General features: G+C 53.2%; 1 protein-coding gene across 1 annotated transcript in view; it reads left to right on the plus strand.

Annotated features, from left to right (window-relative positions):
• The first annotated feature begins 2 nt into the window (after window positions 1–2).
• TMEM132E (transmembrane protein 132E) overlaps window positions 3–22,561 on the plus strand; it is a 59,847-nt gene continuing 37,288 nt past the window's right edge. Inside the window, exon 1 of the mRNA XM_054458584.2 lies at window positions 3–1,807. Within this exon, the coding sequence (XP_054314559.2) occupies window positions 1,741–1,807 (67 nt within the window). The 5' untranslated portion in view covers window positions 3–1,740. The remainder of the gene's footprint in view (window positions 1,808–22,561) is intronic.

The following is a 22,561-nucleotide window of genomic DNA, read 5'->3' on the forward strand; positions in this document are numbered from 1 at the left end:
CCCAGGCTGGGAATGCGGAATGGACACGTGGACAGAGGAGGGGGAGCTAGGAGTGGGGGGAGTCTCCGTGGCGCGCGAGCTGTGGGCCGCGCGCTCCGGGGCCACGTGACCACGGGGAATCTGGGAGGGGTGGGAGCCAGCGCGCCAAGCTCGGCGCCCGCTACTGCCCGGGTGGGCGCTGAATCCCGGACGGAGGAGGAGGGCGGGCGAGCGCGAGTGTGTGTGTCTCTCTCGAGTCATTTACGGCGGAGCAGCCGGCGCGAGCGCCGAGGAGGCGGCGACGGCGGCAGCGGCTGCTTCGTGCAACTGTGGCTCCCCCCACCTCCTCTTCCTTTTTGCTCCTGGATTCTTCTTCTCCCCCCACACACGTCCATGGGGAGCCGGCTCCCCTGCCAGCACCTCCTCTCCTCTCGGCCCCGTAGGCACCAGCTGCCGCTTCCCTGGCCGCAGGCTGCGCGGGTGCCGGCTGCCCTGGCCCCTGGCGCCGCGCCCGCGTCTCACCGCCTGCAGCCCGGACTGGCGCGGCGATCCGCTCGCCCAAACTGACTCGGAGAGAGCGGGAGCCAATGCCTGGCAGCATCGAGACAGCGGGCGAACGGGCGTCCGGGGACAGGGCGGGGGCGGCGGGGAGGAGGCGTCGGAGACTCTGAACCCCAGAAAAGTTCAAGGTTTGTGCAGGTTCCCCCAGGGAAGGCGAGGAGCGAGGCGGGGCAGCGCGCCCCTCTGCTGAGACGGAGAGACCTGAGCGGAGAGCGGGGTGGCCCGGAGCTGCCGCGAGCTGCAGGAGCCCCTCTGCATCTTACAGCGTTTATGGTCATCAAGCTGGAGTCGACGTCCTGGGCAGGAAGGGCTCGGGGCAGGGCGCATTAGCCGGCTTTCTCGCTCCCTTGCTTCTCCAAGCCCCATCTACATGGGGCAGCCCGTTCTGGCCGCGCCACCCTTGCCCCAGCCGCCGAGCGGCTGCCTGGGCAGGAGGCGCTGACCCGGCCTGTGTGGAGCCTGGGCCCTGATCCAAACTGGAGAAAGCGCGCTGGAGCCGAGGAGCGAGCCTTGCGAGGGGACAAACATCTGGCCGCCCGCCTCGGGCATCCGGTCTGGGCGTCGCCTAGGGTGGTGGCGACCAGCGTCGCCAGTCTTAGCACCGCACGGAAACTTTTCCTTCTCCGGATGGATTAAAGTTGTCTGGATTTTCTCTTTCTTTGAGAAAGACAGCATTCATTTGCATCTGACCTGGGATTTTTATGCTGGGCTGCTGCAGGGGCTTGGAGGAAGAAAGTGGCGCTATCCATGTGCGGTTACTACCGAAACCGAGGAAATTGGGGCTTGCGTTGGAAGTCTGCACCCTCGAGTGAGTTCGGATTCGCGCTGGGCCGTGGGGCCGGGATATTCAGCACTGGGCTCTAGGTAGCCCCCGGGACGCCCGCGGCCACCGGGCTCGGAACTGCACGTGCAGCTCCCCCCGCGCCTCGCAGATCCTGCAGGGGGCACCAGCTGGGGGAGGTGGAGGCTCCTCCCGCCCGGAGCTGCGCCCCCACCGGCTCCGAGGGTGTAACCGCCAGCGCCTGGGACGCGCCCCCCCCCCCCGCAAAGTGTCCCCGAATTGCACTCTCTGGCCCCGGAGCTGCATCTGAGACAGCCGGGCGCCACGGCAGCCCTGAGTTGGATGTGACCAAGCCCAGCCTGGGGCCAAGTCGTCGTTGACTGTTGCCCTCTCGGACCCCTCCCGCCCCCGCCTCGGCCATGGCCCCGGGGATGTCGGGCCGCGGCGGCGCCGCCCTGCTCTGCCTCTCAGCGCTGCTCGCCCACGGTAAGTGTCGCGGCGCGGACTCGGGGTGAGGATGCGGCAGGCGCCACTGGAGGGGGTACGGGGAAGACTGGGGAGAGGAGCACCCACACCCCCTGGACTCGCAGCCGCCACTCCGGGTTTGGCGTCTCTGGCTGCAGCTCGAGTTACCGCCAGCCCCCGAGCCCTCCGGCGAGCTCAGCTGAGGGGACCGAGCCCGGCGCCAGAAAAGGGTGGGGGTAGGGTGTCGCTCCTGTCCTTTCCTGGTTATAAAGAAGGGTTCGAACCCGAAGGTCTGGGGGCGTGTCCGCCCACGGAAATCTAGAGGGATCCTCCGGATCCCGTCCAGGCCGCCCCCCGCCCCCGTCTCCCCCTGCGGCCGGCCCGGCGGGGGCTGTTGGGATCCGCCGGGATCGCGTCTTTCCCCGCCCCGGGAGCGCAGGCCGGTGCGGGGCCGCGCCGCCCGTCGCCTCGCTTCCTGCGGCGGTCCTCGGGAAGGGAAGTGGACTGACTCCGGGCCGGGGAGCCGCCGCGGCTCTCACGCCCGCGGTCCTGTGAGCTGCATCTAAATGGCCGGCTTAGGCGAGCCCGGAGGGCGGGGGTCTGGGCACCGGCACAGGCCGGGGCCGTGGGCCGCGCGCGGAGGGAGCGGGCTCCGCGCTCTCGCATTCTGCAATCTGTTGCGTCTGCTCCCCAGGCTCGCCCCGGGCTCCGCGGTAAAGCGGGTGGGAGAAGGAAGGATTGGGGTTGGCGCGCTTTGGCGGTGGGACAGCGGGCATACGGGTGGGGGGCAGCGGGTTTTTGAACAGCCCCCAAGAGTGGGAACTCAGACCAGACGGAAGGAGGCTGCAGCGGGCCTTCCGCAAGCTGGAGACGCTCCAGGAGGCGAGGGGAGCAGACCGAGGTGGGAGGGAGAGAGCTCCGAAAGGAGAGTGGAGAAGCGGGGCCCTCTGCTCCCTCCCAACGTGAAACCAGCCGACCTGGGATACATTTTCTCAACCAGCAAGGCGTGGTGGGGTTGGGGGGCGGGGGTGTTTCGATGCTCCACGCTGAGGGGTGAGCCTCAGGCAGGATGGAGGGCCCTTAGATGGAGGGGGCAGTGGGCTCTCCGCATTGGTGGAGCGCCCTCGATGTGCTGGGCTCAGCTCTTGCCCAGATCTGCCCAGTCCCTAAGAGCCTGCTCAAGCTCGCCAGGAGTGTGCCCAAGGTCTCTAACCAGCGGCCTCTTTCACCCTTACCAAAGCGCATTCTCAAGATTGAGAGAATAAGAAAAAGAAGGGGCTCTCGGAATCGTAGGGTCCTGGAGCTAGGAGGGGGGCGGGGAGCAGGCAGACCTCCCTCTATGGGTGGCTTGGTTATTCCCGGCTGAGGTAACTCCAGGGGGGTTGTTCTGCGTTCAGTTCACCAGAGACAGCTAACCTCAGTTCTCTGTGGGAGGAATAGGCAGAGGAGCGTGCCAGCAGGAGGGCGAGGGTGAGGTGGGGGGAAGTGGGAGCATAGCGGGAAATCAGAAATCTCTAGGCTCTGTGTGCAACACTGAGAATGAAAGTGGGGGAGAGGGAGGTGGGCTGCCTGTCTGCGCACTGGAGCTGCGTGGGCTGCACTTGTGACCTAGCACTGGCCGGCAGGGAGTTTCCCTGCCCAGTAGGAGGAAGCCCAGAAACCCAGGCCTGAGTCTAGGTGGGTTCTTCCCCTCTTCTTACATCTTGCTGACGGAGTTCCCTTCCCAAAGCCCACCCATGGCGTCACCTCAAACGTTGGTGATGGGCAGCTCAAACTCTGTCATTAGGGCCCCTCTGCCCACCTTCCCGATCTATGAGCCTGGAATTAAAGATCCCTTTCCCTTTCTCACCTGCCAGAATCCTGCCTGTTCCTAAGACGCAGTTCCAGCTGGGCCTTAGCGTCCTGGCTGCCTTCCCTTGGTCTTGGCCTTGGCCTCCTTTTTTCCTTAGGCACCAGTGCCCTCTCTGTGCCCCAGTAGTCCTGGATTGGTGGAGGCAGAGCCATGGGCTTATTCCCTGTCTCTCCACACAGCCAGTGCCTAACACAGTGACAGCACACATAGGGCAGAGGGCTTGGCTGCCTGAGCAGAAAGAAGGTATTTGAGGAGGTAGGGTCTGAATCGCCCTACTGAGCGGACATTTCCCCTCCTGACTATCTGGCTCCCTTTCCAAGCTTCTTCCCTGAGTCCTGAACTCTCTTCTCCATCCCATGTCTCAGTCTCCCCTGCCACAGAGAAGGGTGCCAGCAGATACTTAAAACTTGGGGGATCCCCCAGATGGGTAAGGCCAGTATGATAGAAATCCCCCCACAATAAAACTCCATCTCCCCTGGGCCGCCCTCCTCCTCCAGGGCTGCCTGACACCCACCTAGCCACCCCTTCCCTCTGTTAAGAATAGGGTCCAGGGACTTAGTCTCCCTTTAAGCTGACTCTTGATTGGGGTTCCTGAGCTTTTCTAAAATGCTGGGAGATAGAGGGACAGTTGCAGTTTTCTGTGCCTGGCAGGCAATTGAGGTCACAGGGTTCTGACCACACAGCCAGACTGGGAGCCAAGTAGCCTGGGTTTCAGTCTGACTCTGGCGCCACCAAGCAGGGTGACCTTGGACTGCCTCCTTCACATTCCCCATCTTTCACAGGCAGTGTGGTCTCTGGCCTGTCTCTCCCCTTCCCAGTTTCTGCCAGGACTCCTGGACAGAGACCATGTGTGAATGGAACCCCACTACCTTTTCAGGACCCAGTTCAGCCCATGAGATAGGCAGAGTGGTGTGTCTGGGCGCTTCTACACTGTTCCCAGTCTCCAGGCTTCTTCCAGGGAACATCTGTGAAGGCCACTTTCTTGTATCTAATCTTTGGGGAGACTCCTGGCCCCATTGTTAGTTCGAATAGGAGTTTAGGGGTCAGCGTGGTGGATAAATCTGTTAGAGAGCTGATTATGTCAGCTCCCTACTCAGGAACCATTACTGGTTCCCCACGGCCTCTAGGATCAAGGGTACACTCATTGCCCTGGAATCCAAAGCCCTTTATGATCTTGTCCCAATCCACATCTTCACTTCCAAGATACTGGCCTCTCGCCATCCTCCATGTGCCGTATGAGGTATTGCTTTTCTCACTTTCCTGCATTTCTGCTTTTGCACCCACCAGCCCCTCCGTCTGGAACACTTCACCTCCAGAAATTCTTACTTAACCTTCAAAGCTGTGTTCAAATGTCACCTCCTCCAGGGAGCCTCCCTAGATTACCCCTTAGCTTCTCACCAGCAGTACCCCGATAGAAATAAATGAACTTTTTCCATGACTTCTTTGGTACTTCATGCTACTTCTCTAGCACTTCTTCCTCATAGGCTGCTGTGTGAGGGGCACACATGGGCATGCTTACCTATGCAATCCTCCTGATCCCCACGTTCTTGCATTTAGGGCAGGAGCCATGTCTTCTGTGTGTTTGCATGGCTCTCCAGTGTTTGACACATAGCAGGTGCTCAGAAGAAATGGATGGGGTAGGAGGACAACTCTGTATTGAGGGACCCTCCCAGCATCAGTTGAAAAGGGAGCTCTGGGGTAGAGGGCAGAAGAGGGGCGGGGGGGAGACAGGCAGAGATACCACAAAGAGAGCAATAGGATGGAGCAGGCCCATGCCATGCCCCTTGAGTGGGCACATACAAGACCCATGTGTCTCCGGTGACATGTTATGACATGGTCTCACAGGATACAAATGTAGTGTCCAGGGTCATTCTGAATACGTGATCTCAAAACATGTGTCCTCACCTCCATGATCCCCAGCCCAGCAACCTTGAGTTTCTCCTGCGGGTTGTGTCCACACCCCCACCCCAACCCCCGATCACCCAAGCCCTGAGCCCTTTTGGAGATGCAGGAGGAACACAGCAGGACAGGGTAAGCACCAGCCCTTGGGAGACCCCCTTATTGCCGGGCGTGAGGGATGACGCTTGCTTCCCCTCTCCCACACCCATCTTTCTTCTGGCCACACGCAGCCATATTCACAACACAGCCTTGTTAATGTTTAAGACCAGTAGGTGGGGATGTGTTATAAATTTGGTGGCAGAAAATGAGCTTTATTGGAATCCATTCTGAGGATGGCTGGTGCTTCGCTGTGGGAGATAAGGCCACTGTGGAATACCAGAACTGGACTTGGGTGTCTCCTAGGCCCTTGCCCGGGGCCTGTCTGGAACTGATAGACCCTGGACTTGAGATTGGTAGTGAGTGCTGGCGATGCTGCAGAAACTGAAACCCTGAGAGGCACCAACTCCCACCACTGGGGTCTGTCCCACCTACCTGGGGCAGGGGAGTGTGCAATAGAGGGCAGGTTCTCACCTTGTTGACCTGCACATAATGATGTCCAAAACACTGAAAGAGGAACCACCAAATCCAACCTCATGTGGATAAGGAAATGGACACACAGGGAAGGGACTGGCCAAGCTCACTCTGCAAGTTTGTTCTGGAATCAGAACAAGCACCAGAGCCCAAATGGGGCTCCTGGCTTGGCTGTCTGCCCCAGACTCCTCAACAGATTCCACCACCTCTACTATCCCCTCTCTCTGCAGCTTCTTCCAGTGATGGGCTTCTAGCCTCAAGCCAGCCTCTGGTTGCAAGCAGTCATGATAATCAATCACTAGTAGCATTCATTAATAAACCTTACCAAGTGCTATGAAAGAAATGTGAGGGGTTCCAGATCTGATCCCCAGCTCTTTCAGTAGCTCAAAGTCCAACCAGGGGGAATGAGACAAAGGTCCAAAGTCTTGAAATTCAAAGCAGTTTGAAATCACACAGTCCTCAGGATACAGGATATCTGGGTTCAAACCCTGACTTTGTCATCAGTTTGCTGTGTAGCCACAGGAATTTCACCTACTTCTCTGGGTCTTGTTTTCTTGCTCTCCCAAATGAGAGGGGGCGGTGCCCTCCAAGCCCCCTTCCAACTCTTTTGTTCTGTGATGGAGAAGCCCCTTCTTACCTCCCTAATCTTTCTCTGTTCAAGCACACGCCTCTCTCCCCTGATTCCTGCAGCCAATGCTAACAAGTGGAAGAATCATATTCTTCCTCCCCATTTCCTCCCCAGGGTCTTCCTTACTTCTTCCTTGCCCATGCTCAACACAGAATTTTAATAAGAGATTAATGAACCAGTTGTGTATGTGTGTGTTTTTAAGAACATAAATTTCTTTAAAATTTTTCCTTCTCTGTCTTCTTAAATGAAAAGTAGGCCTTCTTATCACCAATTCAGCTGGCTCTGCCATACTCCAGCAGTCCCCAAGGATGGGACAGTGTATCACAGAGCACCAACACTCAGCTAGCTACTGCACGGGTCTCTGTGGGACAAATGGACTGCCCAGAGAAAGGGGGGACTGAGACAAGTGAGGCCAATGTTGCAACAAGTGGGGACAAGCAAGCCATTAGAGTGGTCTCAGCACCCACAGTCCGAGTCCAGGCACCATTATCTCCTTTCTGCTGTCTCATTTGACCCTTTCAGCTCCCCACCACCACCACTTCCCACCCACTCTCTGCCATACACACTTCCATCCCAGGCCCTGCTGGCTAGCAGACAACCCAGCAAGATGAAGTGGAAAATGGAAGCAGTTACCTAGATAATTCAATGCTTGTTGCACGAATGAATGAGTACAAGGATGAATAATTCAATGCAAAAAAAAAAGGGAAGTAGAAAAGATAATTGAAGAAAATCTCTTTTTGCCTAAATTATCTAGGACATTACCTGCCCTCAAAAAGTTCTGCTTTTTATCAAACTGTAATCCTTCCTGCTTCATTCTCACCCACACTTTTTTGGCCTGTGAGAATGAGCAGCTGGTTATTCTCTTCTCTTACATGACTTTTTTTGTTCAGTTCAAACTGATGGCAGTGGGCAGGATGTGTGCTTGCTGGCAGAATTTCTCAGATTTTTTGTTTCCCTGGGCCTATGTTTCACGACCACTGGAGCTGGAGAATGAGGTTACCAGGATGGATAGGATGACTCTTAAAATGGTCCAGGTTCTCAGCAGCATCTCCATCCAAGAATTCCCAGAACTGAACATCAGACCCCACGGGGCCCTGGCCCTTAGAGAACAGGCAGCTAGGATACCCCACCGTTACTCCTAAACCCCTCCCCAGGAACACAGCCCTGGAGCTGGCCAACCCTTAAACAGAATTAGTCACACACAATCACAGAGTGGCAACCTCTCTCTTTTTCTGAAGAAAAGCAGTGGCAGTGGGGGGGAATGGTTCTTGCACTTGGGGAGCACCCAGTATAACAAGGGAGGCAAATTTCCGTCTTCAGAGAGGCCCCAATAAGATGAGGGAGGCACAGCTCCAGATCTCAGGGGTAGCCTTTATTCCTTGCATGGTGGTGGTCTGATAGTGACTGATGACCACTTTGCCCAGAGACTGAGGACCCCACAACTTTCTCAGCCCCTCCTGGTCTCTCCTTCCCTACCTCAGCCCCCAGGGTTTTGGGGGAGCCTGGCTCTGGTCCAGAAGCCAGTGTATTTTTATAGCTTGGTACAGGTGATGCAGCGGCCTTGTCATGGTGGAAGAATGGTGTTGGGGGGAGGTAGGAGCACAGGTGCACACTCATGTGCACACCCACTCAGTCACGGCCACACACTGCTAAGCTTGAGCATTCTAACACTTCTCCAGTTCAGATCCATGATAGCTTTGTTTGTTACATTGGCTGCTATGTGAAGGCAGCACAGTGATCCCCTTTTCATGCAAGGCAAAGCTGAGGCTCAACAGAGTCCTGGCCACACTGGCTTTTGAAGTCATGACCCTGCCTTCGGAGGTCTTCTTGCCATACCTCTCTGTCTCCTGCCAACAGAATCAGCACAGATGCAGGCAGCCAGCCATGCAGGCCCATATACCTGAGTGAGTCCTGCAGGGTGCTGTCAGGGCCCACTGACCCTCCAGTTTCCTCTGAGCCTTCCTCTTCCCTTGCCCTCCATGCTTCTTTCAGTCCCTCGAATAAGTCACGCTCTTTTGCATGTCACAGTCTTTGTGCATGCTGTTCCCTCTGACCAGAACACTTCCACTCCATTGCCTACTCAGCTCTCAGGGCAGAGCATATCCACCACTTCTTCCTGGAAGCCCATCCCTGTTCTAAGAACAAGGACCCACTACCCACTGCAACTCATTGCAGATTTGCCGTGGTTTTAATTCTGCATTGCCTGGCTTCCTGCTGGCCAAAAGCTCAAATAGACCTGGACCGTGTGTGATCTCTTCTCTGCCTCTGTATTCCCAGAGTCTGTCTGGGAAGTGATGTCTGGAATAAACTAGGCAACCGATGACTTGTCAAATGAATCCATGAATGAATCATTGTGCACATACAAGCACACAGAGACATTGTCACTCAACAAGTATTCAGTTAGTGCTTACTATGTGCCAAGCACTGTTCTAGGCATTTGGTTGTAGTCAGCGCACACAACAAAAATCCCTGCATTCATGGTGGGTATGTTTGTCAGAGGAGGGATGCTCAATATACATTCTTATGTATATTGTGGGTGGGGAAGGCAGACAGTAAATAATAAATTCATTGAATAAGTGAATTATATATGTTCAAAGGCAACAAGTGGTTTTTGTTGTTTTGTTGTTTTTCTGAGATGGAGTCTCGCTCTGTCACCCAAGTTGTCACCCAGGCTGGAGTGCAGTGGTGCCATCTCGGCTCACTGCAACCACTGTCTCCTGGGTTCAAGTGATTCTCCTGCCTCAGCCTCCCGAGTAGCTGAGACTGCAGGTGTGCACCACCACACCTGGCTTATTTTTGTGTTTTTGGTAGAGACGGGGTTTCACCATGTTGGCCAGGCTGATCTCGAACTCCTGACTTCAGGTGATCCACCCACCTTGGCCTCCCAAAGTGCTGGGATTACAGGCAAGTGCTATTTTTTTTTTAAAGGCAGGGAAGCGGGGTGAGGGGAATTGGGAAATCTGAGGTGGGTGTGTGTGTCGGGGAGGGATGCGTAGCATTAATACCAATGATCGTTGATAGAATGTCCTTCGGCAAAGACATTAAGGAGGTGAGAGAGAAACTAAGTGAATATCTGAGAGCCTTCAGGATGGAGGGACCAGCCAGGATAAGAGCCCTAGGGGGAGTGGGCTTGACCATTCAAAGAACAGCAAGGAGGCCAGCGGGGCAGAGCACCTGGATGGACCAGGAGGGAGGGGAAAGGGCCAGGGGCGACCTTGTAGGAACAGTGACTGGCAGGCTGAGGGAAATAGAGAGCTGTCATGATGGAGGCCACATGCCGGCTGTTCTCATCTGCCCAGGGCGTATAGGATGCTAAGCAACCTTCAGTGTATTTCACAGATTTGGATTTTCTTACTAATTACCTACCTTTACAAAAAATCAGTTCAGGGACAGGGATTACATGCACTTGTTTGGCCTGTCTGATCTTACACCACTCTGATTTGGGGAGTGCAATAGTGTCAGATGTGGGGGTCCTTGTGTTCAGGGACTGCAAAGTCAACTTCTTCTGAGTCCCTGAGCACCCTGCAAAGGCCCTGGGTTACCTGTTGCTCTGACCTCACTGCCTGTTGCCGTTCTATGTCTGCAAATGCCTTAGTTGGTGGTCCCTCCACCCACCACCGGAGCCCTGCCACCGCATGACGGCTGCAGCCCACACCTCCTAGCCAAGGAGGTGACCTGCCCCAGGATGACCACATTGTCCCCTACCCTGTCTCTACTGGGGAGAGGCTGGCTTATGGGGTCTTTGTCCAAAAGCAAGGAACTATTGGATTGGAAATAGGAAAAATGGCCATTTTCTCAGCTGCCAACACAGCAGAGAAATGATCTCAATTTTCTATGGCTATACTCGGCAGGATAAAAACGGCCATCAGCCAGCCCCATGCATGAGAGGTCTGAAATGCTGTGGGAGGTGGTGGGGTGAGAGGCAAGGGTACTGGCATGGTGCAGAGGGCTGGGCTCCATCCTGGGGCATTGCCAGCCCTCCTGCCTGGGAAGTTCGCCCCCACCTCCAGCCACCACTGACCACACACCTGTGTCTGAGCAGTTATTGAATTAGCTAGTTATTTCAATGGTCACTTATAAACTGAGCACCTGCTATGAGCCACACCCTGTGCTGGACACCAGGAATCTTCCCCCCCTCCCAGAGCTGCCTGTGGACTCTATTCTCTCGGCTTGGTCCCAACACTCATAGTTTTCGTCCTCCACTCTCACCCTTTCCCTATACTCAGCTCTAAAACCAACCTGTCTGCTGGCCTCACTTCCACATCTGCACAGACTGTGATAAAATGCAGAGTCATAGACATGTTGCAAAGGATACAGAGCATTGTGGAGGAAGAGGGAGAAATCTCATAACTGTTAGAGGGATCTGGGGAGGCTTCATGGAAGAAGTGCCACTTTAGGAGCCCTTGACTAAGTTCAAGAATTCTGCTTCTGAAGACTAATCAGCCAGCATCTACTGTTTGTCTGATACCCTGGATAAGATAAAAACACAGGGCAAAAATGGTCACTGGCCAGCTAACTCTCAGAGTCTTGGTGGGAGAGAGCCACAATGCCTGTGAAGAAATAGCAAGATACAATGCTAAATTCAGGGTATGTAAATGGTAACTCTTTACCTGGGTGATCTTTAAAGACCCCTCAGAACTTTGGCCCAATGTTCCATGGAGTGCTGCGGAGCTGTAGAGAGTTATGGAGTGAGGGAGTGACATCATCAAAGCAGGGTTCTCAATAATTACTTAGTCAGGGAACAATGGGCAGATTGGAGCAATGCTGAAGGAAGTGTTGGCAGCATCTGATCTGAGAGTGGGGGTCTTGGGATGGGAAATGACCACTAGAAGTCATCCGAGGCGCCACCCCATGGCAAAGAGCTCACTGTTAGAACCAGAGGGATGCATCTGAGTGTGAGTGCTGACTCTGCCGCTTACCAGCAGCCTGACTTAGGTTTCCACTCCTTGGTTTCCACCTCTGTAAGACTGGATGGCAAATTGAAGGTGAGGAGCCCACAGCACGAAGGCTCAGTATGTGGAAGTGTCTTTATTATTTTAGCAGCCAATGCCTGGAGAGCAGAAGGGACATGCCTGTGACTTCACAGCCAGTTCTGACCCCTTGGTGTACAGGAGCATCCTTATGGTCCAGTCAGGAGTTCTGAAGAATATGGCCAAGTAAGAGAACCTAGAGATGGGATCTCCCTCACTACTTTTTTTTTTTTTTGAAAGACAAGGTCTTGCTCTGTCACCCAGGCTGGAGTGTAGTAGTATGATCACAGCTGGCTGCAGACTCAACTTCCTGGGCTCAAACAATCCTCCCACTTCCACATTCCCAAGTAGCTGGGACTACAGGCACATGCCATCATACCTGGCTAACTTTTAAGTTTTTTCTCTCCCTGGGGTCTTGCAAATACATCGTTGCCCAGTATGGCCTCGAACTTCTAGCCTCAAGTGATACTCTGGCTTCGGCCTCCCAAAGTGTTGGGAATATAGGTATGAGCCACCACATCCAGGCTCCCTCACTATTTTTAATGGAGAGCCAGCCTACCTCCTCATTCCTCATCCAACAGTCAGCCAGAGGCTGAAGGAGCAGATCCACACAGGTGTCACTGGATGGGCCCCAGGAAGGTCTTAGGAACCAGTCATGTCAGAGAATCGTGGTGGGTCTTCAAGTCACACAAATGTAGGTTGAAATGGTGTGGGCTGCCTGCCCTGCTGCAGTGTAGCTGAGTGACCCTGGAGCACTTGCTGACATCTCCCTGAGCCTCTCCTCCCCCATCTGCACTGGGAGTAATATCCTCTCTCAGGCTGGGCTGCCACATGAATGAGATCCCACGGTGTGTTTGGAAGTATCCAGAACAAATGCTACGTGCCTGCTGGAGGGGCTTGGTAAACTGGGGTCTTTCCATCCTTTCTTGCCTAGAGCCAGGCCTTACTGCTGGGAAGCATGTTTAAGACAGTGCCAAAGACTTCCCGGAGAGCTGTTTTCTGGTGGTTGGGTTTTTTGTTTTGTTTGGGATTTTTTTTTTTAACCCTTGATGCCTCTTAGCAACATGCTGCTTGTTTTAAAAACAGCAGTGGCCAGCTGCTGGCCCCCACCCTTCCTCCCTCCCCACTTTCCTTCCCGGTAAAGCAGTCACAGGCATCGCCCCATGTTCCCAGTGCTTCTGCAGCCCAGCCGGGGTGGAGGAGGCATTCCTGGGTCCAGCAGCCGGCCCCCATCACAATGCCAAATTTGTATCCAGCTGGCAAGCCCACTGCTTCCTGAAATTTGCATCCTCCCCATGGTGGGTATAAAGTCTGTCTACACACTGCCAGGACAGCACTGCCATTGCCAGATAGCAGGTCTAGGGTTATAGGGAGTTTCTGACAAGGAATACAGGCCTCCCTAATCTGCAGCCTGAAGGTGTATGGGGAGAGATACAGGCTTGAACCCTGAAGATCCTGGAGCAGGAGCCTCCTCGTCTACTCCTACCAGGATGGCCAGGTGACCATAGGCATATTACTCTTTAGTTTCAGTCTCTTTATGTGCAAACAATAAGAAGAAAAACCTACCCATCTTGCAGGGTTGTTGAGGATGGAGCCACTGCAATTATGCACTCCACCTGACACTGTCAGTGCTCGCTCAGTAAATGGTTGCCATAATCATTATTTCATAATGGTATCACTGGCATCAAGGAACCCTTAGGAGTCACCTCAGACAAACCTGATCCACCCAGAGGGTCCCCCACCTCCCCACAGTCCCACCTCTGGTGTTGCTCTTTCCACCGCTGTTCACTCAGCCAACTGCATGCCCTGTGATAAACCCTTCCTCCCAGTGGAATTTTGTTTTCTTGTCTTTGAAATAGAGTTTGCTGAGCAGCATCGTCACTGTCCAATAGAAATATAACACCAGCCATGTATCTCACTTAATCTTGTCTAGTTATCACGTGAGAAAAAGCGAAAAGAAACAGGCGGAATTAATTTTAATAATATGTTTTTAACCAATATGCCCGAACAATTGTCATTTCAACATGTAATCAGGGCCAGGCGTGGTGGCTCATGTCTGTAATCCTAGCACTTTGGGAAGCTGAGGCCAGAGGATCCCTTGAGACCAGGAGTCCGAGACCATCCTGAGCAACAAAATAAAACCCCATGTCTACACTAAAAAAAAATTATATTGAAACAATCAAAAACAAAAACATGTAATCAGTATAAAAGATTATGAATGAGATACTTCGTTCTTTTCTCTTGTATTAAATCTTCAAAATCCCTTGTGCATTCTGCCTTGCCAGCAGTATATCTTCATGCCAACTAGCCACATTTCAGTTGCCCCACAGCCACATGTGGTGAGTGGCCACCCAACAGGACAGTACAGGGCTGGATGCTGCCCACGGGCTTATCCGTACCCAGTTCTCCTATTGGAGGTATTTTCAGGGTCCCGGAGTCAGTGCTCTGGAACTGATGAGCTGAGCCCACTCACCTCCTGCTGTCCTTCTTGGAAATCCCCTGCCCAGCTCAGTGCCTGCTCAGCCCTTCCTCAGCTCTGGCATGATTTGTGCTGGCGATGATGACTCCCTTCCATTCAGAGGCAGCAGCTTCCAGGGCCAGGGTAGGCAGCTCCCAGCTGCCTCCTAAGGCCACTTTCCCTTCCGCTCTGCCAGGAGATCCTGTAAACCACAAGTCAAATCATCACCCTTCTGCTCAGAACCACCTCACTGAGGGTGAGAGCCAAAGTCCTCACAGTAGCTCACACCACCAGCATGATCTGTCCCTTTTCCCGATGCTACTTCTTTGACCCAATCTTCCCCTTCACCTGCTAGGCTCCGGTCACGCTGGCTTCTTTTCTGTCCCTGACATGCCAGGCACAGAGCCTCAAGGACTTGGCTGGCCCTTGCTGCCCCTCAAATAAACACGACTCCCCCCCTCTTACCTCCTACCTCTTTCAGGTCCATCCCTGGTCCCCCTCTATCTAAAGCAGCCCTGCCCACTTTCACTCTGTCCCCGACCCTGCTCTGTTTCCCTTCACCTGACATATGACATGGTTATGTGTCCCACTGGAACGGAAGCCCTTGAGAGCAGAGGCCATCTCTGTTTTGTTCACTGCTGTATCCCCAACTCCTGGCGCCTGGCACAGAGATGCTCAATAATGATCTGTGGGATGAATGAATAAACCTGGGAGCCTACTCCTTCCCACCCGCTCACCCTTTCCACCCAAGGAGTCACTAGGAAGACAGATTGGTGGCATGATTGGCAGTAACCAGAGAGAGAAAATATATTCCTTCATTCACTCATTAACACATTCATCTGCCATATCCCAGCTGTGTGGTCTTGGAAATATTGCTTAAATTCTCGGTGGCTCCGTTTCCACATTTATAAAATGGGATAATAAGAGTGCCTTTCTCATAGAGTTGCTGTAATGAACAAATGAGTTAATGCATGTAAAGTGCTTGGAGCAGCGCCTGGCTTGCAGGAAGTGCTCAAATAGACACTCGCTGTTGTTTCATTCAGCACATTTGTTTGTTTGTTTGTTTGTTTGTTCGTTTTGTATTTTAGAGACAGTGTCTTTTGGCATGATCATAGCTCACTGCAGCCTTGAACTCTTGGGCTCAAGTTATCCTCCTGCCTCAGCCTCCCGAGTAGTAGCTGGGACTACAGGTGCATGCCACCATGCCCAGCTAATTGGTTTCTTGGGGTTTTATTTTTGGAGATGGAATTCTAATGATGTTATCCAAGCTGGTCTTGAGCTTCTGGCTTCAAGTGGTCTGCTCGCCTCAGTTTCCCGAAATGCTGGGGTTACAGGTGTGAGCATGTTTTTGAACGCCTACTGCATGCCAAGCACTGTGGCAAACACCAGGCATGCAGAGATGAAGACACAGTGGCTGGCTGACATGAGACAAGGATGCAAATAATTTCAGTGCAGTGTGATCGATGCCAAGATGCTGGAGGAGCAGGGACTGGCCTACCTGGACTTTGGAGAGGACCAGGTGTGGCTTCCTGTCATTCTGTAGGAACTACTGCCAAAATCTATGTGAATTGGTGAGTTGAGCTCCAGCATCATCATGGAGTAACATTTCGTCCAGACTTTGCCCATTCAGCCACTGCAGTGTGGTGAACAGACCACAGCCTAGGAGTTAGGGAACCTCAGCTCTGACAGCAACCTGATAGGAGTCACTTTTGTTCCCTAAACTTCAGTCTTCTTACCTGTAAGGTGGTCTATAATGAACAGCGCCCACCTCTTAGATCATAAGAATTCAATGAGCTGATGGATGTAAAGTACCAGCGTGTGCCTAGATGCTCAATAAACAGGAGAGATACTCTGATTATCCTCATTATTGGTACCAGCCAATGGGAAGACCTCCTTATAGGGTGCCCTGCATAGAGCTGGCACTAGTCAGTGTGTGTGGACCTGCACTGAGAGCCTGTGTGTACTCTGAATTCCTCTCTGGACTGTGGCACAGAGGGCATCACAATGAAGTGTGATCCTTAAAGTCAAAGAAACATGGGACGGGGGCTGGCAGGGAGATTCAGGCCCCTCTCACCTGGAACCATTTCTGTTCTAAAGATGGGAAAACCAAAGTCCAGAGAGGGGAGGAGTTACAAAGCCAGGGTTAAGACCCGTGTGCCTGACTCCCAGGCCAGTGGACTCCTTCTTTGTCTTCTTTGGTTTCACATGAGGGTATTGACAGGGGCAGCAACGCCAACAATTGCTGAAGGAAGTTGGTTGGTCACAGCTGTGGGCACCCTCACCTCTGGCTTCCCCAGGGACTGTATGTGGGGAGGCACCTCAGTAGGCCTGGTATTTACATCAAGTAACCAGATTCCATCTCCAATAATCACATCACAAACAGCATGAAATGTGAACTATGGGGAAGGCTTTGCTAAATGTGTGACTGATTTTCTTATTTTTCCACCCATTCCCCTCCCTCAGACCCCAACCCTTCTCTCCCTCTCACGTCTCTCTGTCACACACACACACACACACAACCTACATTCCCCAGGCAACCAGTGCAGGCCTCTGATTCCAGCCCAGTGAAGGCCATCTTTAGAAGAGAGATTTCCCCTGTCTGGGGTGTAGGCAAGAGGAATTGGTATTTGAAGATCAGGTTCTTGCTCCTTGAAGTTCACCACTGTTCCCCACCATGACCAAGGAGTGTGGAGCCCTTGGCAGTTTAAAAATGGCTAAACATCTTATACCATGTAAGCCTCATCCATGAAATTGGCAATCATGATTCCCATTATATGGATGAGGAAACTGAGGCTTAGAGTGTGGAAGGGACTGCCAGGTCACAGAGAGAGAATGAGTAGAGCAGGACTCTAGCTCAGGAGACAGTGTCCTCTACTCCCCCTGGGCCCTAATCCTCTAGGCCTCCAGCCTCTAGTGTCATAGAGGATGTGTCACACCCATTCAGCTTGGTACCAGTGCCATCAAATTTACCCGTGCAGGTGCCCCAGTCACAAAAAAGGGAAACTGAGCCATGGAATGGCTGACTCATTCCTGGCAGTTGCTTTTCTCCTCACGTGTCTCAGCCCTTGGTCCATCATTTGCTTCCTTTTCCTTGGTCCCTGGCTTTTCCCAAGGGGTCTCCCAGCCCTGATGTGTGGGACAGAACCCTGCAGCTCCTCCTCAGAATCCAGATTTTCCTCCACATCTCTGCAAAGCTGATCAGCATAAAACCATCCCTAGGCTTTGCCTTTAAAAATCTTCATCTTTTCTCTTCTCCCTAAACGGCCGCTAAATGATTTCTGTAAATTGCTCCAAGTAGCTCAAAAAAAAAAAAAAAAAAAGGAAGAAAGAAATAATAATAACTCAGCGACTGACTGCCTGACCAGAATGTCGATGGCTCTCCTCCTGCCTGGCTGCACCTCCCAGCTCCTTCCCACCGAGCATCCAGACATGCAGCCCCTCTGCTCCAAAGCTAGGAAGGGGGAGCTATGCCTCAGCCTGAGCTCTGCCTCCTCCCTGAGGCAGGAGGCTGCCCAAGTCAGGGCTGCAGCCACCATATCAGACAGGGAGCTCCTCAGGGCAGCAGTATCCTCCCCTTCCCTTCCCCTACCACCACCAGACTGGGGACTCTCCCAGGGGAGTCCTGCACTTCCCTCATCAGTCTGGGGACTCCTCCAGAGAAGACTGCCTCCTTCTCAGACTAGGGGCTTCCCCAGGAGAGGCTGTGCCTGCCCCAACAGACAGAGGATTCCCTCGGGACAGGGCTCCAGGGGCACTCAGAAGCCTCTCTGAGTCTAACTTTCCTTGTTCTGCATCCAGCTCCTTTATAGAGCCTCATTTATTTTGCCCCAGGTTAGAAATCTAGGTCCTGATTCCTAGGAAAAAGATCTTAGGATCTTTTTCATTGATTCAGTCAACTATTCATTCATTCACTCCATTCTACAAAGGTTTCCTGAACACCTACTGTGTGCCAGACACTGACTGGATATGTGTCCTTCTGCAGATGTGGTCCCTTTGGGGAGATCCTGTGGCCAGAGACCCCAGGCATGAATCTTCTTGGGGCAGGGCATCCAGCCTGAGGCTGACACCCCATGGAGGTGAACCCAGCCTCAGCTCCTGGCCACCATCATGATCTTCATGACCACAGCCTTTGTCCAGTGTGGGCCAGGAAGCAGAGGCCTGAGGTAGGAGGGCCCCACCAGCTCCGGTGCTTCCCATGAGCCTCTGGCCTGGCCCACCTTTCCATCCATAATCTCCACTCATGCTCTCCTCCGCACTTCCTGCCCATGGAGATCTGCCATCTCCTGGCCACTGGGGGCTGAGATCCTGCCCAGAGACCTCAGTCCTAGCAGCTCAGCCCCTAAAGTGATGGTGTAGCCTTAAGCAAGTCCTTTCCCCCCCTCTGGGCTTCAGTTTCCCTGTCTGAGATGCGACAGAATTGGACTAAATCAATGATTTTCTAAAATGTTTTTAGCCACTAAATTATATATGTAATAGATAATGCGTTACAATATATAATATACATTACATATAATACATGTGTTATATATAATGCATATATGATACTGGTAAAAGCCGAACTACTGGTTGAAGGGAGAGTGGAGGTACCTCCCTAAGGTCTCATCTGTCCCACCTTCCCCTGTCACCCCATGGAAGGCCTTGAGACACCCCCAGAGAGCCCAGCTGGCAAGTTGTTGGTGAACTTGATCCCGTCCTAAGGCCACTTCCACTGTGCCATGGGGACAGGGGTCTGGGTGGTTCTATTGAGCCCATCAGGTGATGGGACAGTGAGGGAGACATGGCATAGTCAGGGAGACAGTCCCATCAGAGAGTCCCATCACCTGTTTGCCCCCTGATTCCCTGGGGCCCCACTCTGCTTTCTAGCGGGGGTGAAGCCCAGGAGAAGGATTGGCTCTTGCTGGGTACCCAGCACCCTCTAGGACTGGAATGAGTCCAGCCTCTGATTAGAAATGCAGGCCCCAGGGAAGCTCAGCAGGCAGAGGCGGGGCCTACCCGGGACAGCCCTGCCCGCCCCTGACAGAAGGCGGGATTGTTCCAGATGAGATAAAGCCCCTTTGTCATCCTCCCTGCACTCCCTTTGATGTGCAGAAGGTGGAAGGAGGAGAATAAACACAGATACAGCCTTCTGCTTCCTCTCTGAAGTAATTGGAACCCAATTAAGTGAATAATTGTTACAAATGTTGAAATTACCTTCCACCAACTTGGGGATGTGAGCCTGCTCTCAGCAGGAGCCTTTGAGACCCAGACTGGGACCTGGTCCTGACCTAGCAGTTTTGGGTTTCCCTGGGGTGGGGAGGTGTTGAACTACAGCACTCTTGATTGTCCCACCAGAAGAGATGCTGAGCAATCCAGTCCAGCCCCTGGCTGCTGCAGACCCTGGTCCCCAGCCTCAGATATTCATTCAGCTAACCTTTACTTACACTTCCAGAGCTTACAGACGCTTGCTCATAGGAGCTGACCTGAGTCCAAGCGGATGAAAATAAGTAGCACTGTCGAGGCATAGACAGGGGTCCCAAGGAGAAACAGAGAGAGCCCCAACTGGAGCACTGCAAACCTTAGGCAAAACCTTGCAAGATGGGTGGGAGTGAGGTTCCTGGTTCTGTCCAGAGTTGGCGTCTTCAGAAGAAACTGAGGTGGGGGGTTCTCCACAGCAAGACGGTATGTGGTGAATCAGAGCATGGAAGATGAATGACTCAGATTAGGATACATTCTAGAAACCTGCATAAGGAACACCCCACCACAGGGTGCCCGCTAATGCTGCTCAACCCCCACTGTCTAGCCATAAGCGCAGTTGCACCATCATGGGGCGCACCCAGTCCTCACCTTCAGGGCTGGTTTATCTGATGGTGGCCTTTGTGTTGGGGCTTTTAGGGTATATCAACCTCACTGATGACACTTGCAAAATGAATGGCTAATGCCACTGCTTCTGCCAGCAGTGGGTGGAGGGGAGAGTAGGGGGACAGGGCAGGTGTTAATTTGGTAATGAATTTGGTGGATTCAGATGCAGGGAAAGGCAACACTTTTGTGAAAACTAGAACTTAGGCAGTGCTTCTCAATCTTGGCTGCACATTCAAGAGTTGTTTTTTTTTAATTTTGTATTTTTATTTTTTATTATTATTATTTTTTTATGCCAGTACCTGGGTCCTAGCCCTAGAGATTCTGAATTCACTAATCTGGGCACACCCAGGGATCCCAGTTGCTTCTAATGGGAAATCAAGCCTGAGCCTCACTATCAGAGCAAGGCTTCCCAAGTGTGGTGGAGGGAATGGGGAGGAGGCCAGAATCACCTTCTCAGCACCCACACCAGACCTTCTGAATTAGGATGGCTGGGAGGGGCCCAGGGACCTGCATTTTATAGGGCCCTCCAGCATTGTGACAGGCCTAGAGCAGATCCCCTGATGCTGGGGGCCCTGGTGGGGAGGGGGACTTGGAGGCCCTGGGGCCAGAGGACAGGACCCCAGGAAGGAAGAAGAACATAGAAAAAGTGTGGAAGATAGGCATGTCCTATTTTTTAATTATTTGAAGGGGAACCTTTATTCACTTCCTATCTTCTTTTCTTCCTCTCGTTCACTTAGTCCCCTGTTCTAGGACCTAGAATCCAAGATAATACTCTTAGAACCACTCTTTAGTCTCGTTAGACACATAGTAGATGCTCAATAAATATTGACTGAAGGAATTATGGGTAAACTCTGTTTGGTGGGCTAACCTGCAAACGTAACTACTGATAATTGCTACCACTACTGAACTACTACTGATAATATTGTCCCTGTGTGGGAAAGTATTGAAATGTGTTTCCAAGCTCTAATAGCTGATTTCCAATGAACTTTTGATAAGCAGCCCATTTGTTAAGTTTCAGCGTATATGAGTGTGTGTGTGTGTGTGTGTGTGTGTGGCAGGGTGGGGAGAGAGAGTTCTGCTCTCAACGAACCCAGCAGGGGATCCACCCTTGGGAGTCTGCCCTGAGGTTTGCCATGGGACACCCAGATTGATATTCCCAGTGGGGCATTTATGAAGATGGCAAAGTAGAACAAGGTCGGGGTAGGAGGGCCTGAGTGACTGCTAAGGAGAGAAGCAGCCAGGAGAAGCCAAAGAAGGCTGACAGGTCTAAGGCAGGAGGGCCAGGAGTTGGAGTGCGGCCCTGGCAGAACTGGCAGTCCAGGATGGAACTGTGAAGTACCCAGAGCAGCAGGGCGCCTTGCACGTGGCCTTTCCAAGGTGTGCAAGAGCAACCCCAGCAGGTCAAAGGTTCCAAGCAGGAAAGTGATGGATGTACCTGCAGAGGCGGAGCTGTGAGACAGAGGCCATGAGGTCATGGAACCAGGAGGTCGCTGGCAGCCTGGAGCCCCTAGGCCCTCACCAGCTCATGGCAGACGCTCTCTCTCCATGTTTGCTGTGGGAGAGAAGAAGGGCTGGTCTCCACTGGGGAGCAGGCAGAATCCAGGAGGCCATTGGGCTGGACAAATGGCCTTCCTGCCTTCTCACGGTGTGAAATTTGGGCAGCAACAGCCAACAGGAATCCCAGGGGGTGCAGTTTTCAGGAGGATTTCAGGAGATCTCAATTTGATTCTTGCCACATCCCCAACGCCCTCCATGCCAGCATTAGTGAGGAAATAGATAAAAAGCTGAGAGAGAAGCAGAGCAGGTCCAGAGGTCTGGGAAGAGCCTGCCCTTCTGTGAGCCTCTGGAAAGCCCAGGAGGCAGACAGCATCTCGTGGGGGTACTACAGTCAGCCTTTCCCAGTGAATCCCTCCCTCTCCCTGGGGCAGCCATTGAACTCAGAGTGAGGGGCTTGGAGGAGATCCCCCAGTCCCTGACTGCCCTGTCCCAGGCTGGGCTGTCTCTACTGAAGCCAGGCTGTCAGCTCGCAGGGAACTCTGGCCTCTGGCTGGAGGCTGTCTTTGTCCCCAAAGTCCCAGCCCTACTTCTTACTGATGGAGGACTGCAGAGAGGGGGCCATTCACAAGGGAGATGACCCTGATGGCCTTGTGGGAGGGGGCTGTCCCTGACCACACAGGGTGACAGTGATTAAATGCACCAGCAGCTGGGCCATCAGGGCCCTCCCTGCTGCTAATTTGGGTCAATTAAGCCAATTTGTCTTTGTTGACTTGAAGTCTCTTCTCTGTAATGGCTCCAGCCCCTCTGGGGCTTCAGAGGGAAGAGAAGAGGAAGGAGGCAGTCCCCTGGCTACAGGGCTACGGGGCTACCTCTCTCCAAGTACCTTCCTCAACCTTGTGACCCCTCTCATTGTCCTGCCAGAGGGCCTCCACAGCTGTCATCCCTGCCGATGCCTCAGGGTTAATCTCACTCCACAGATGAGCAATTAGGGGTCCTCTAGAGAGGGTGCTACTGCAAGTTAGTGGGAGATGGGGGAACCCAGCATTTGGACTCACAGTCTAGT

Source organism: Pongo pygmaeus, chromosome 19 (genome assembly GCF_028885625.2).
Source record: "Pongo pygmaeus isolate AG05252 chromosome 19, NHGRI_mPonPyg2-v2.0_pri, whole genome shotgun sequence".
In the NCBI taxonomy this organism is placed as follows: Eukaryota; Metazoa; Chordata; class Mammalia; order Primates; family Hominidae; genus Pongo; species Pongo pygmaeus.